Source organism: Chelonia mydas, chromosome 2 (genome assembly GCF_015237465.2).
Source record: "Chelonia mydas isolate rCheMyd1 chromosome 2, rCheMyd1.pri.v2, whole genome shotgun sequence".
In the NCBI taxonomy this organism is placed as follows: domain Eukaryota; kingdom Metazoa; phylum Chordata; order Testudines; family Cheloniidae; genus Chelonia; species Chelonia mydas.
Genome location: NC_057850.1, coordinates 75275941 through 75292439, shown reverse-complemented (window position 1 = coordinate 75292439; position 16499 = coordinate 75275941). Strand labels below are relative to the sequence as shown.

Below are 16499 nucleotides of genomic sequence, written 5' to 3'. Positions count from 1 at the left end.
CACCATTTTGGGCAGTTGGACTAAACAGATCTATAAATGTAGGTGACAAAGCACCAAAGTCAATTTAATTTTTCTGACTCATCTAGTCTTCCCTTTCTGAAGTTCATGTACTTAAGGATTCCATACTAGAAAGGCACATATACTTTTCACCATACAACATGATATTCCTTCCAGGGCATGGAATGGTGCCTTTGGACACTTTAATTTAAAAAAGTTAATGTAAAAGGGGAAACGGTTATTAAGCCCTACCTAAAAAATTAAAAAAAAATAAAAAAAATAAAAAAAAGAGAGAAGCCAGGAACGAATTTCAACAAGCCTTCACTGACAACTAGGACCCAAGAAGATTTTTTTAAAAAAAAGGAGAAAAATGGTTCTCTCTGAATCTAGACTTTGAAACTTTGGTTTAGATGCACTTTTTTTTTTTTAAGTGAAACTTATTCAATAATCAGCAGGCACACCACACTGTCTTAACATTTCACTAACGCCCACTACATTTGGTTTCTTCTAACTAGAAATAAGGGGCTGCTCCGACTGGTCTAGACAAGCCAAATCAACCCACTTCTGGGGACAAACTGCTCCGAACGCGCACAACTCCCACCGACCTAGCCCTGGCACAGACAACGGCTGTCCCCGCGCCGCCGCTGACAGTCTCGCCAAAACCTTGCCGGTAACGACTACGGCCGGTATCCTGCGCGGACGGCGCCAAGGTCTTCTCGGCGGCGGCGGGGACCAGCCCGCAGAACACACCGCGGGACCGGGATAAGAGGCGCGGCGCCGCTCGGCGCCCCCGGTGGGGTGGGGAGCGCTGGCCACACTCACCAAGAGGCCGAAGAGGAGCTGGCGACAGGCGGTTCTGCAGAGCGAGCCCCCCTGGCGGGCTGCGGCGGGGGCCATCTCCGGGCGGCTGGGGGCGGCGGAGGCGCTGGCTGAGGGCGCCCGCGAAGGAGCAGGGGGCAAGGCTGCTGCCGGTGCGGTGGCGAGCGGGAAGGCGGCGGCGGCAGGAGGTGGCTACTTTCTTCTCCCTCTTTTCCTTCGGGGCGGGTGGGGCGAGGCGCAGCGGCAGACGCGCCGTGCGGCTCCTCGCAAGGACTTGACTTGTTTGCTCCGCTCCTCGGCTGGGCCAGGAAACTCCCTTCTCGGCCAGCCCCCTTCCTCCGCCGGCCAGGTCGGGCCAGGCGCTGCTTCCCCTCCTCCGCCCGCCGGGGAACCCGCCCTGCCCCGGCGCTGGGCGTAGCGGCGCACGAAGAGGGCGGCGCCAGCCACACCTGAGCCCCGCTTGCCTGGGCGGCTGCGCCTTCCGCCCCCCTGGCGGGGGGCAGTCTCGGCGGCGGCGCCCTTGGGCCGCCGACCTCCCCGCTGGCAGCGCCCTTCCGCCTTCCCCTTCCCAGCTGGGGGCCCCCTGGGTTCATTTCCCTAGAGAGCGAGTTAAATCCGCCCCGGGCACGCTGCGGAGCAGGCAAGGGCGCCGCCCGAGTGGGCAGCCGGAGCCGAGAAGGCGGGGGCCGGGGGCTCCGGGTTAGTTGCGAGGGGAAGGAGAGGCGGGGATGTGCGAAGGGCTTCGCGGGTGAGCTTGGTGAAGTTGGCAAAGTCCGCAACTGCGCTGCAGAGAAAAGCCTGGGGGCGTTCGCAGATCAGCGCTTGAGCCGCTGTTGTCAGCCCCAAACCTCCCGCAGCAAGCCTCGCAAGTCACAAGGCGAGCTTTAAAATGATGACAGGTTTCAGAGTAACAGCCCTGTTAGTCTGTATTCGCAAAAAGAAAAGGAGGACTTGTGGCACCTTAGAGACTAACCAATTTATTTGAGCATGAGCTTTCGTGAGCTACAGCTCACTGTGAGCTGTAGCTCACGAAAGCTCATGCTCAAATAAATTGGTTAGTCTCTAAGGTGCCACAAGTCCTCCTTTTCTTTTTTTAAAATGATGAGATTTTTTTTAAAAAAAAGTTTGTGGGGTTTTCTTTTGGGGGGGGGGCTTCTGATTTTTATTTCATTTAGAGTTCACATTTTCAAGCAACCGAGCTGTCGGGATTTCTTTTTCTCTTTAAAAAACAAACATACAAACTTGAGATTCTCACTTAATTACAGGTTTCAGAGTAGCAGCGGTGTTAGTCTGTATTCGCAAAAAGAAAAGGAGGACTTGTGGCACCTTAGAGACTAACAAATTTATTTGAGCATAAGCTTTTGTGAGCTACAGCTCACAGAGCCTGGGGTGTGAAGAAAAAGCAACAGTTGGCATTGCTGAGTATTCTGTGATGGTTTTAAATATTCAAATGGACAGTGGTTTTAAAAAAAAAAATCCCCCCACAAACTGAATATTGCAATGTTAAACAGAAAATGAACCTGAACAGAAACAAAGGTGAAGGTGAGTTTTTTATTTTGTTGTCCAAACTGAGTGAGGTACAAAAAGTAAACAAACTACTTAAATAGTGAAAAGTAAATTATTATTTTTAAATACATTCCATTTATCTTCTAAAGAGCTACTGGGTATAAATTAATTGAAAAAAGTTCACTAAAACTTTTTTAACATGGTAGTGTCCTGTTGAACCTAGGGGCTTATCTACGTTTACTGCACTGCTGTGACACTTGGTGAAGATGCTACCTACGCCTACAGAAGAATTTCTCCTGTTGACATACCACTGTCTACACCAGGGGTTAGGTTGCTAACTACGTCGCTCAAGGGTGTGGATTTTCCACACCCCGAGTGATGTAGTTATTTCGACATAAGTGCCTTGTGTAGACCAAGCCTAACTATCTTTCACTCTACTTTGCTTCCAGTTTGTCCTTTCAGTTAAAGCTCTGATTATCCCTCACCTTGTACATTATAAGTCTGACGTATGGGATTTCTGCACAGGCTTGTAGAATACGCCCCTTAGCAGGAAAGAAGTCATCTGTATCGTACATTTTCATTACCGATTTTTCTGTATTTAATGATATTGCTAATGAAATATTTTCTGTCAGATATGTGCGCCGGGAAACTGGAATTCAGGTGTTAACATTTGGGAACTGGGAGCTTTCCCCCTTTTTGCTTAATAAACACACCCTGCCAATTCCCATGGCGGCATCAAGCTCTCTTTACTATTCTGTGCCATCTGTCCATACTGTGAATGGCAGCATGGAGAGACGAGATGCTTTCTTGGGACCATTGCATGCCTCATAATATGTGAATTTGGGTGAAGAGTGGATGACCAGGAACAAGGAATACTCCATCCCCCTGCACTAGCCAACACATTACACCAGGGAGTATGTACTGCACCGGGTATAGGGCTGCCGCAGGTTACATACCCCCTGGAGCAGGGAAACAGATTGTGTCAGCTCCTGGGACAGCTCCTGGGGCAGCATAGCTGTGTGTTGCCCCATACATAGGGCTTGTGGCAAAATCACAATTGTCCCATAGTAATTATATTAGAATGAGTTACAGTACCATGCTAACCTTCAAAATATTAATGGGTCATGGCCTACCATCAAAATTACACAACTTTAATTCATTTCAAAAAGAATTGCAGACATGGTAAAATGCCAGGTTATGGCTACAATTTGGACCCGCTTATGACACATTTTCAAATGTAATGCTCCAAGTGAATCAGACTGCTCATATTAGTAAGCATTATGCTCAACAATAAGTTTTTGCCCTTTTGAATCCTTAGCTATGTGTCAGCATATTTGCCTGGAGAAATCCATCGCGGTATAGTTAAGAGTTGGGTGATTCAAACTCCTTATTCTGAAGGAGTGGCTAAAAACCTGAACCCTCATATCACATTTACATAAATATTTCAGTTCTTGTAGAATTGTACTCTGAATGTATTTACCCTTCACCAAAGCTAACAAAGTACTGTCTTTAAGATAAGAATATACTCCCCTAATTGAAATCCCAGTATACTTTATTGTACTACTTTTACTGGTCTCCATTTCTACAGATCATTATGGGCTTCTGGTGGTTGCTTTCTCCTGGCAGGCCAGTATTCCTGGGAGCCAGCAAAGTAATAGGTCTGTTTCATTGTTCCAAAATCTATTTGCCAACTGGACTCAGATAAAAATTTTAAACAGAAAATTCCATTGGGGTTGGTGAAGAAAAATATTTTCATATTTCACAAACAGGTAAACCATGCCCTTCATATGCTCAGCACTACATGAGGTAACTAGGAGCTCATTTATATCTACAGGTGGATATAATCTCAATTTATTCCTGGCTCTAATGGTTTCTTATTTTCTTTTATTTTTATTTCTTCTGCTCACTTTCACTTCTCTTTAATTCATCCATGGTTCTTCTCACACATTTTAAACTTCTGCTTGCTGCCTGTCCCCTATTTCTTTCCTCTAAGGTGGAGCCTTCTTCTCTTACCACATTTTATTCAGTTTTCTCCTCCTCATTCCCCCCCCCCCCACCAAAAATCTGCCCATTCCAGTTTCTACAAAAGCTTTAAGAAGGTTCTGATGCATCCCTTCACTGAAAACATATTCCTTGATGTTTGAATAGAAAGAAAGAAAGAAAGAAAGACAGACAGACAGACAGAAAGAAAGAAAGAAAGAAAGAAAGAAAGAAAGAAAGAAAGAAAATTATTATACCAGGTGTACCCTACAGCAACAGTATCCTGAAAACAAAACAGTTGTTTAAGGTGTACCCTTAAGTATAGATTCAGTAATAGATTTATAGAATTTGTTTGAGTGTATATATGGATTAATGTATATTTTCATTACGTTCTTAAAGAAAATTAGAAGAAACAAACAACAACTTCCTCAAATGTCTTTTACTAATCACTGTAGTAAGTAGTCCAAAAGTGGAATTGTTCTGGTATGTGTTTATTTTGTCATCAAAACAAAAATTCAGATATGACACTTGTATTAAAATAAACTAAAACCACTAAGTTTGGGCAATAGTTTAGAATAAAATTTCATTAACTACAATTTAATACCATTTTAAGATATTTCTTGTCTTGCAAACTGTAACCGAAAGCATGTACTAAAAATTATGGCAATAGAAAGAAGAGTAATTGTGTTAGTTCACTTAGAGTCACTATAGAGTTTTGCAAAACTTTCATTAATATCAATGACGATTCCAACTGCAGAGCAATAGGAAAATTCAGAACATCTGCCTTTCTGTGTTCAGGTAGAACTTGCTACAATCATTCATGTCTTTTTCAGCTACAGGAAGAAGTACCACAATGTGGCTACTGTTGAAGACCATTCTGAAGCCTCAGCTAGTTAAAAATGTGGTGACTCACATGGTTAATGTGATTACAGTAAACCCATGTCCCATTCATTACATGAGTTTTCCATCAGCTTCTGCATGCACTTCAAGGTGTTGGTTTTTAACCAATAAAACCCTATATAATTTATGCTCGGGCTACTATAGGGACAGTCTCTCTTCCTGTGAGTCATTGCAGTGGCTTCAATCAATTGTACACTTATGTTGAAAGTCACTAGATGTGTACTTTTGAGGCCTAGTGGCAGGGGCCCATAAATTGGGGTAAAGTTTGGCACTTTGTACCACACTATTCTGAGCATGGAGCCCCTTCAAATGGGCCCAAGAGGATCACTTTAGTGCAAGGTGGATCCTCCAGTGGTATAAAACAGTGTTGCAACTCCAATACCACCTCCTCCCTACTGGTGGCATAGATGTATGGTCTTGGAAAAAGGGATGGGGCATTTGCTTCACTGATTACTAATTAATCCATGGGCCCCAGGGAATATAATCTAATTCCAAGCGTTCTGGCAGTTTGAAGTTACTTAGGAATGTCAGAGCAACACACCACAAGCCAAGAATTGGAGTGGGGGGCCCAGAGACCACCTTTGCATCTTCCCTTCTGAGTGGCACTGTGTGCTCCTTAACTGCAGTAGCCAAGAATCTAGATCAGAATGTTTTCAGTCCACATTACTGCCTCTGAAACTCATTCCCTTGGTGGTCCACCAGAGACTATATTTAGTGAACTTCAAAATATGGGTCAAGACATACTTTTGCCAAGCATTAGACTATGAACTGTTCTATGTGTTGAGGGGAGTCTGCAGAATGGTCTTTGTCAGAAATACATTATTGGAATTGCCTTATCGGGTATTTTTTTTAAAAAAATTTTTAGCTGCTAATGCCACCTGAGAATCCAAACAATCAGAGATTGGAAAGCACCCCTAAATGATGAGTCTTTTGGATAAAGGATGAGTGGACCCCCTAAATATTGGAACAGATTCCATTCCCACCATAACTCCTTAATACTTCCTCTAGCCACGTGTATCACCTCCATCTTGTAGCAAGCATATGAGCTGAGTTACACATTTAAAAGAATCAGCAACTGGATATGACTTACTTAGATTTAGAATTTCCTGGGCCTAGTGACACATGAGGCAACCCAATTTTTCCATTGCTGTCTAACTCCATTTTACTTCATCTCCATGATGGCAGCATTCTTTAGTTCCTTCTATAATAAGTCCCTTCTCTTTCCCTCTTCCCAGCGGGAATGTAATCTAAGACACTTTCTGCTTCTTCCACAGGGTAGCCTGATGACATGACCAAACCACCATAGTCGTCGCTATCTGATTATTGAGTCTGCTGACCCATTGGTGCAGCACTTTTGTATTGGTTAGATGATCTCGCCAATGGATTCCCAAGATTCTTATTAAATAAAGTTGGTGAAATATTTTCATTTCCTGTTGAGTACTTCTACCATCAGCCACATTTCCAAGGCGTACAGTAGTGTCAGAAAGACAATAGCACTGTATAATCTCATTTGAGTATGTAGATGTATCTTCTTATTCTTCGAGATATGAGTCCATTGTTAGAAGGAAATCATCAACCAGCAAAACTAGCCAAGTCTCTCTGCCATGCTCAAGCCAAAAGCCAGAATGAAAGGGAATTTTTATCACTTCAAATTATATTAAATCTGCCTCATCACAATTTTGTCAATAACCTGATTCAAAGAACAGGAGGATTAAAGACATGGTGATAAGTGATTAAATAACATCATAAAAACCTATCTTTTTGAGCCTGGGCCTAACACACTCAGCCCAGAAAAGTTGGCATCCTGACACTACCAGTCTCACCCAACAACAGATCTGATAGTTCCATACTTGATTTTCCTAGACCTAAGGAATGAAGGCCACCATGCAGGCCTTTTAGCACCTCTAGAATCATATTGAATTCCTGTTCCTTTCTGTGAGAAACACTCAGTTCTGCTTCTGAGCAGAAATAGCATAGGTTTGCCAAGCTGACTACCACTTGGAACAAGTTCTCTGGTCAAGTTTACATGGACATTCTAGTGGATGAGAAGAAGCATGCTTTGCTTTCACTACAGCTACCTTATAAGTTCAAAAGAACTTCTTGGCATAAGATATCAGACTCTGTGCAATTTCTGCCTCTGGTGTTCTCGTCGCCTCCCCATGTTTCATTTTTTTGCATGCCATCTGTGCACCCATGAGAATGGTGTAAAAGGAGAATAATTGAGGAGCCGCTGCATGGATAGGCAAGGACAAAAGATGGCTATGATAATTAATGGTATTAACAAGAACGAAATCTTCAGTTATTACTGTATTGGATGTATTATGACTCTTGGAGATTTAAACTTTTTGTGCTCAATGAATCATACTTGAAAGTCTGGATTTAGTGCTGTGATACACTTATGTATTTTTTTACTCATGTATTCTGAGACAATTATTGTTAAAAGGTAATTATTTTTTTAAAAAGAATAAAATAGCAGAATTAAATTATAACTTCATCCAAATGACTCTGTTACAAACTTCATAGTGGTAGAATTTTTAGTTTGCATATGTTTCGGCATTAAATTTATATGGGAAAGACTGATGTGATTGCAATTGTGACAGTATTATTCACTAAACATTTCTTTCGTATGCGGCATTTATTACTCTTAAGATTTATAGATTCATAGATATTAAGGTCAGAAGGGACCATTATGATCATCTAGTCCGACCTCTTGCACAACGCAGGCCACAGAATCTCACCCACCCACTCCTGCGAAAAACTTCTCACCTATCTCTGAACTATCGAAGTCCTCAAATCGTGGTTTAAAGACTTCAAGGAGCAGAGAATCCTCCAGCAAGTGACCCGTGCCCCATGCTACAGAGGAAGGCAAAAAACCTCCAGGGCCTCTTCCAATCTGCCATGAAGGAAAATTCCTTCCCGACCCCAAATATGGTGATCAGTTAAACCCTGAGCATATGGGCAAGATTCACCAGCCAGATACCCAGAAAAGAATTTTCTGTAGTAACTCAGATCCCACCCCATCTAACATTCCATCACAGGCCATTGGGCCTATTTACCATGAATATTTAAAGATCAATTAATTACCAAAACCATGTTATCCCATCATACCATCTCCTCCATAAATTTATCGATTTTAATCTTAAAGCCAGATAGGTCTTTTGTCCCCACTGCTTCCCTTGGAAGGCTATTCCAAAAGTTCACTCCTCTGATGGTTAGAAACCGTCGTCTAATTTCAAGTCTAAACTTTCCAGTGACCAGTTTATATCCATTTGTTCTTGTGTCCACATTGGTACTGAGCTTAAATAATTCCTCTCCAGTATTTATCCCTCTGATATATTTACAGAGAGAGCAATCATATCTCCCCTCAACCTTCTTTTAGTTAGGCTAAACAAGCCAAACTCCTTGAGTCTCCTTTCATAAGACAGGTTTTCCATTCCTCGGATCATCCTAGTAGCCCTTCTCTGTACCTGTTCCAGTTTGAATTCATCCTTCTTAAACATGGGAGACCAGAACTGCACACAGTATTCCAGATGAGGTCTTACCAGTGCCTTGTATAACGGTACTAAAACCTCCTTATCTCTACTGGAAATACCTCTCCTGATGCATCCCAAGACCGCATTAGCTTTTTTCACGGCCATATCACATTGGCGGCTCAAAATCATCCTGTGATCAACCAATACTCCAAGGTCCTTCTCCTCCTCTGTTACTTCTAATTGATGCGTCCCCAGCTTATAACTAAAATTCTTGTTATTAATCCCTAAATGCATGACCTTGCACTTCTTACTATTAAATTTCATCCTATTACTATTACTCCAGTTTACAAGGTCATCCAAATCTTCCTGTATGATATCCCGGTCTCTCTCTAAATTGGCAATACCTCCCAGCTTTGTATCATCTGCAAACTTTATTAGCACACTTCCACTTTTTGTGCTGAGGTCAGTAATAAAAAGATTAAATAAGATTGGTCCCAAAACTGATCCCTGAGGAACTCCACTGGTAACCTCCCTCCAGCCTGACAGTTCACCTTTCAGTAGGACCCGCTGTAGTCTCCCTGTTAACCATTTCCTTATCCACCTTTCAGTTTTCATATTGATCCCCATCTTTTCCAATTTAACTAATAATTCCCCATGTGACACGGTATCAAACGCCTTACTGAAATCTAGTTAAATTAGATCCACTGCGTTTCCTTTGTCTAAAAAATCTGTTACTTTCTCAAAGAAGGAGATCAGGTTGGTTTGGCACAATCTACTTCTTTATTCACATCACATCAACACTGAAACTCTATCTTGTTTCTCTTGCGTATAATATTTTGTCAGGTTAGATAGAGGGTAGGAAGGGCAGGCTGTGACTGTTGATACTCATTAAAGAAATGAGTGACACAACTGTGAGTTGCTTCTGCACTATATATGTGTGTGGCTGTAAACCCCACTCCATTAGCAGGAAAATGTGGAGGTAACCTGGAAAAGAAAATTCACAGAGTTTTTTTCCTTGTAGTATATACATTGTAGAAGGTGAGCTGGACCAGTATTTTTATTGTAGTCCCTGTTTTAAAATACACACAGTAGGTTAACTCTACTCTACTCTATCTCTAATCCTTATAACAATTTTATATGTATTTCAGTAAAATACTATTCCCCAAACTAATTCTATCTCAAATATAAATTACCAAATTCTGTTCTAATTTAGACTTGTAAATCCCATGAACCTCACTGACTTTCATTATAATCATATCAAATTACTGAAGATTATACCAAAATAATTATAAATTGACCCGGACTTGTTAATTTTGTGTCCCTTTTTTCAGTCACTGAGTAGGGCTTCCCCAGTCAGACACTTCCTCTCTCTAGGTATGAACATTAAGTTTCTCATCTGCTCACAGGGCCTTGTTTCTCTGGCAGTTCCTGAAGTATTACTCCTCCTTGCTCTATCACAAATGTTTATTCCCAGAATATCAAAGGGCTGTTTTCCTTGTATTAGCTGCTCTCAAGGTATAGGGCTCAAGAATAAACACCTCACTTTAAGCCATACTACTGTTTCTCTTCCTCTCAGGATAGCTGTTTGTTCAGCCTTCCAGAACCTTTTGGTCTAATATACTTTCCCCATTTCTTTTTAAAGAAACATCACACGAAAATGTTTTCCTGCATTTTAAATATTTCTGACCTAGTTAAATCCTTCTAAAAATGGTGTTTGTGTATGTGTGAGAGAGCGAGCTGTTGCACCCCGTTAAAGAACCAACAGTCCTTCATAATGAAACACTTTCTGTTATCCCTTTTAACATTCCTCTTCTACTGTATGGAATTATGCAGCACTTTTCTTCTAGTCAGTTTGGTGGGGAGGTAACAGCCCTAAGATGACAATAATGTCATTACTAGAACTATTGACAGCAAGCGAGTGTTCAGTGAACAGTTGTTAGTTTCTACTCTGTATTGCATTGGCTTTGTAGTCCCAACAAGAGAAAAAATTAATGAAACCTTTTTGTTATCACTTAAGTAAACAGCTGTGATTCAGAACACACATGGGAGTAGTTCTATTGTTTAATAAGGAATAATTTTTACAAACTTGCTTTTTTAACTGTGTCTATACTTAAGTTTTCACCTCTAGATATTAGTACATACCAATATTGTTCCTAACTCAGTATGCAGTTTTCCAATACTCCTCACTTTCTTAAATCAAAATAATTTTTTTACCTAAGAAAAAAGCATGTTCCTTGGTGTATGCCATGATCCCAAACCTGCTCCTGTTCTTTTTGTGGATACAGACTAACACAGCTGCTACTCTAAAACCTTAATTCCGATTGAGTTCAATAGGGGTAGGATTAGGCTCTATGTATCTGCAAAGTTTCAAAGTCTAGCCATTTTTCCTGTGGCCATGTCTAAAAATGCATGTACAATTCCCCCTCTCCAATAACTGAATAAGGATTGAAAGGATTTTACTCCAACACTTAAAATAATCATCACCTTTGGGCAGGGAAGAAACAGCAAATGTCAGCCTCCTTGGTAATTATTCTAAAAGTTATTATGAAACAGTGAAAACACTGTGAAAATAGTATATTATAAGGGACATAAGGAAAACCATCTTGCAGCCTTAACTACAGGAGTTGTGGATGAAGGATTTCACCAATATGTGTTTCTTTCTTTTTTAGATCATGATTGGGCAGATAATGTTTTGAAAAGGATATACAAGTAGAAGCAGATGGAAGCCTAAGTCACAATACGCTTCTCTGCTTTTGACCCTCAAGTGATACTTCACTACAATTTTGACCGATTTTACAAATATTTGAACAGTGATTAGGTGTGTCATTTGATGAATGCAATATTTTATTCATTTAAAATGTTGTATAGATATTTTCCCCCTTGTACTTTGTAGGTCTCTCTCCCTGATCAAGTGCTAAAATATATATACCAGTGAAAGATGAAGTTCCAGCAATTTGGAGATGTCACACAATAGAATTAATGCCCTGGTTTGCATATTTGATGATTATGCATTAATTTATTTTCATAAACATTAGCATATGTTCTGCTCACCAAAATTTAAGCTTGACAAGGCTACAGAGTGGAAAAGTCCTTAGAAACATAGGAATTGCTATATTCCTGGTTGGCTCTGATATATCCCTGGCTTGGTGTTCAGGTTACTCTTGCAGCTCCTTGAGGCTCTGCTAATGGTGGCTTCTTGTCCTGGACTGGGTGCAGGGCAGTGGTTGGGTGGCTAGTCTATGGTGCTGGCTGCTATTTACCTGGGCTAGTAAGGGAATTTGGTTGCTTCCTGTTGTGGCTGACCTGCTGGCCCTTATCTGGGTGCCTAGCTTGTTGCTTGCTCCCTGGCTGGGGATGTTCTGGCCCTGTTTGTTGCTTCCCGATTAATGCATTCAGGCCCATGTGGCCAGAGAGATGGCTGGAGCACTGGCCAGTGTTGCCAGTTCCAAACCGGTGACCACACATGGGTGAGGATCATGCTATAAACTACAACTCTATGTCACATGCATCCAACGATGTGGGTATTCACCCACGAAAGCTTATGCTCCAATACGTCTGTTAATTTATAAGGTGCCACAGGACTCTTTGCCGCTTTTACAACTCTATAGTTATAGTCCTCATTAGCTGGGTCTCTGTGGTTAGAATGCTGGATGACTCCAGGTGCAAAGACCTGGCCCCATTGAAGTCAATGGCAAAATACCAAGATTTCATACCAGAATTCTAACCATTGGTATCCTCCCTAAAGAAGACCTGACTACAGAGAAACAACCTAGATGGTCTCCTAAGATCCTGAAATTAGGGGATTTAAAACCCTAGGCAGAAGTAATTCAGCTGAAAAAAAGGGGCTTTGTAGCCAGGTTAGTAGACTTAATGGGTCTGATGTTAGTTAATTAGTTAGTTCGTGCTGGAGTAGCATGAACGCAATGCTATTACTGTGATGAAATAAATATTTCTGTACTGTTTGTGCAGTAAATCTGTTAATTTTCATTGACAACAAATAATTCCTGTTTGACTCTCACTCTTCTTTCCTTTCTTCTCTTTCCCTCCGTTCCATGTTTATTTCCATATTCTCTCCGATTCACTGATGGATGACATTGTGTGTCTGGGTGTGTGCCTAATTAACACATCAGCTGGAATCAGCTATAAACTGTTGACATTTTTGTAAGAATTTTTAAAGAGTCTTGTAGTTATACCACTACACTTTTTGTTCTGTTCCACATTTACATCTTTAACATACGAGAGAACCAAAACACCGAGTCTCCTTTCCCTTAACCTGATGTAAAGCAGGAGTTATTCCCCTGAATTTATACCAGTGCACAGCTCATGTAATTAAGAGGGGAATCAGACCTTGAGCTTTCTTTGGTTGTCTGCAGTGCAAAAATTAAGTTGGGAATCCATTTATGGGTGAAACTTTCTATCTATCTATCTATCTATCTTTAAACCCATTGAAGTTGAGCAATATGTACAATTAATAGGAAGTTGAATATATAATTAAGAGATAATGTTTGTAGTACAGGACATTTTCCCAGGATAATAATTTCCATCTTATTCATACAAGTATAGTAAATGTCAGGTAATATATTTTCAAGCAGGAAACATTCATCTTGTGACAAAGTTCTGTTAGAATGCTTTTACTTTGGTTATACCAAGTATAGGATAGTAACTAACATAGGATAATAATATAAGGAGTGGTAGATAGAAGAAATTATGGCATTGACAGGCTGGCATAGAAGTGTAAAGTTGATAGAGGATTTAATTTTAAACACTAAAACTCAAATTGGTTATTTTATTAATATGGTTATCAAATCAGGAAGTGGGAGCAGTGGCGCTTGCCTGTAATCCTAACTACTTGGAAGGCTAAGGTTGGCAGATCACTCAGGGGTTCTGGGTTGTGGTGTGCTATGCCAATCAGCTGTCCAGTGCTACTGACTGCCTAACCAGTGAGTGGCTGAAGGACTGCCTAGAAGAACATGAATGATGTGTTGTGATCAGCGCTCTCTCTGTGAAGGCTGACGGACCAGTTGATCAAGGTGATGATCATATCAGGACATGTGAGAAGGTTATAGCAAAACCATAAAGAAGGAAAAGATGCGGGATCATAGCATAGGTTAAAAAGGCAATTTGGTATAGAAAGCTTGGTGTCTTATACAGTCCTCAAAAGCAACTGAAGAAGAACTCCAGTTTTATGAATAGAATGAAATTTAATCAGATAAATGGAGGACTTTTTAATGTGAAAGTTGCATGTCTGGAGACATAATCAAACTTCAGATTTTCTGGTAAGAGGTGTTTGAGTGAGTTTCTGTTGCATTACATTACCTTTCAGCTCAGTCTGCAGGGAAAATATACCAGTCTTGTACATACATATCATTGAATCATGGAGATGTTATTCATGCTCTCTCCCTCTGGAAAGAATCAAGTGCAAAGATAATTGCTTTTTCTAAAAGGGTGGAAGAACTTTACAATCATAAGGGAATTTAATACTTTGGTACAGATGAGTTAAAGCAAGAAAAACAGCACTCACAATAAGAAAAGGAGTACTTGTGGCACCTTACAGACTAACCAGTTTATTTGAGCATAAGCTTTCGTGAGCTACAGCTCACTTCATGAAGTGGTTAAATAAATTGGTTAGTCTGTAAGGTGCCACAAGTACTCCTTTTCTTTTTGCAAATACAGACTAACACGGCTGTTACTCTAAAGCACTCACAATGTTGCTTAGCAAGGAAACAAGTCACAAACCTTCACCAAAGTGGATAATGTATTTTGGAATGCCATGACAGAAAGGTAAACCATGCATAGTTGCCCAAGTATGTTTTTCTGTCCCATGAGTACTTCTATGTGAAGGGATGATTTAAACCTTACTGGTTATTGTAAGAACATTTATGAGACCTCACTATATATCTTTTCCCTTTCTTGGCCAATAACTATTAAAGATTCCAGTCATGATCATTAATAAATAGAGCCATGAATCAAACAATGAAGTATGTGTTCAGAACCTCAGTTTTATTATAAGGAAGGTGAAAAGCAATTTGATTTTATTTAGGAAGTATTACACTTGGCCATAGTGAGCATTATACACCAAGAAAGGTGAAGTTCAGAAAGATGCTAGACTGGATTGCAGTCACAAGGAGTAAGTCTTTCAAACAGATTATGAAAGTATTACTATATCTAGTGGAAAGGATGGTGCCATTTATCAAAGTACCAATTAGTCATATGCATTGGTCCTGGTGGTTGGACTTAATCATATCTGGAAACAACATAAAGAAAAAGGAAGGAGGATAGCACAGTAATGTGATCCTCAAATAATGTTAAACTAACACTAGGATGTCAAAAAATTAAATTGCATTGTATGTAGGACGAACCTTTGTTTTCACACCACCAATGAATGTGATAAATTGGAATGGTCACAGCCCTGCCTCAGGAACACATTGCACTGCAATCAATGTTTCAGCTTTGGCAAGATTTCTTCATGAAGCCTAACAAGTTCCAGTCTCACCCTTTGCCTCGTACTGGACAATCAGTACAAAACTCAGGTTTTCCTTGGTCTTCCCCACCATATAAGTATCTGCATATGAGGGTGTGTCTGATAGGGAAGTCCCAGAAGAAAGTATGCTCTAATAGGCCATCCAATCCAGGAACAAACCTGTTGAACTCTGAAATGAAGTAAAAGTAGTTTGAAAGGGAGCAAATGAGGGTGTTTTGAATAGCATGAGAATGGGAGAGATCTGTGTGCAGTAGGATGTGGGGAGTGAAGGAGATATTGCCAAGTGGTGTCTCTTGCAGGTTAAGAAGCACAGTTGAAGTCAACAGAAGGTAGAGGATGAGACAGATCCAACAATTTTGAAATCAAAATTCTGAAATTTTGCTTCTGAAACAGAGTCATGCTATTTGTTACTCAGGGTGGTACATAATCCTAATTGTTTGTAAATGATATGATATAACCTTAAAAAAAAAAAAGTGCGACATGCCATTCATTTCACTGACCTTTGTGCATGTGCCACAAAATATTGAAATTATTTATTTCTACTTTTGTCTTTTGGAGTCTATGGTCTATCTAGACTTATTTTTATAAAATGTACCATTGTTACCATCATTGGTTCAGCTTCATTGGTAAAAGTCTAGTGTAGACAAGTGGCATTCAGCATATTAATCATGTTGTCTAGACCAGGTGAAGCAACACCGTGTTAAAAATACAAATGACTGCTTGGTGTCCTGTCTATAATGGTATCTTCACCGTTACTTCTTTATGTGGAGTTGGAATGATGGTAGCAAAGGTGGGAAATGATTTGCAAAAATAAATGTAGATATTACTTCAAGGTCAGATCCTACTCTTAAATTATAGCCGTGTAAGTGTGGAATAGCTCCATTGATTTCAGTGGTGTGGCTGAAAGCAGAATCTGTCTATTTGTTTCTGTTGAAAAACATGTTGATGGTGGGTCCATGGCATGGGGAATATTCCCCATCCTGACTCTCATATGGCCTGAGAGGCCAATTAACTGAACTGGCTGCACCTGATGCAGAAGCCCATCTTTCTAAGTTTTGGGGGAAGGGGTTAAGAGATTAATATTTTAAAATCTACTATTTTAGAGCAGATTTAATTTGACGAAATGCAGTAATCTCGGTCAAAATACTGTGTTTTGTTCTGAAAGAAATATTTTAAAAGTGATCTGGTTCTCTCTGATTTATCAAGAATTAATGTTTTCTGCATGGTAGCGATAAAGAAATGTACAAGTGCTACTTCCAAATTAAGTCCTTTTAGGCTCCTCTTTAGAATATTATTTATATTTGGATTCATCTCAATTCACTGTGGTCAGTGAAGAGAAAAAA

General features: G+C 40.4%; 1 protein-coding gene and 1 long non-coding RNA gene across 3 annotated transcripts in view; one reads left to right on the top strand and one right to left on the bottom strand.

The window, feature by feature from the left end:
• Positions 1 to 1101, bottom strand: part of LOC102939782 (desmocollin-2) — a 40111-nt gene extending 39010 nt beyond the window's left edge. Inside the window, exon 1 of one of the 2 annotated variants that reach the window (XM_037892711.2) lies at positions 820 to 1101. In XM_037892711.2, coding sequence (XP_037748639.1) covers positions 820 to 894 — 75 coding nt within the window. In that variant the 5' untranslated portion in view covers positions 895 to 1101. The remainder of the gene's footprint in view (positions 1 to 819) is intronic. The other variant, XM_037892712.2, reaches the window with a different exon arrangement.
• LOC122464483 overlaps positions 969 to 16499 on the top strand; it is a 122160-nt gene continuing 106629 nt past the window's right edge. The window contains exon 1 of the long non-coding RNA XR_006288564.1: positions 969 to 1004. This is a non-coding gene — a long non-coding RNA (uncharacterized LOC122464483). The remainder of the gene's footprint in view (positions 1005 to 16499) is intronic.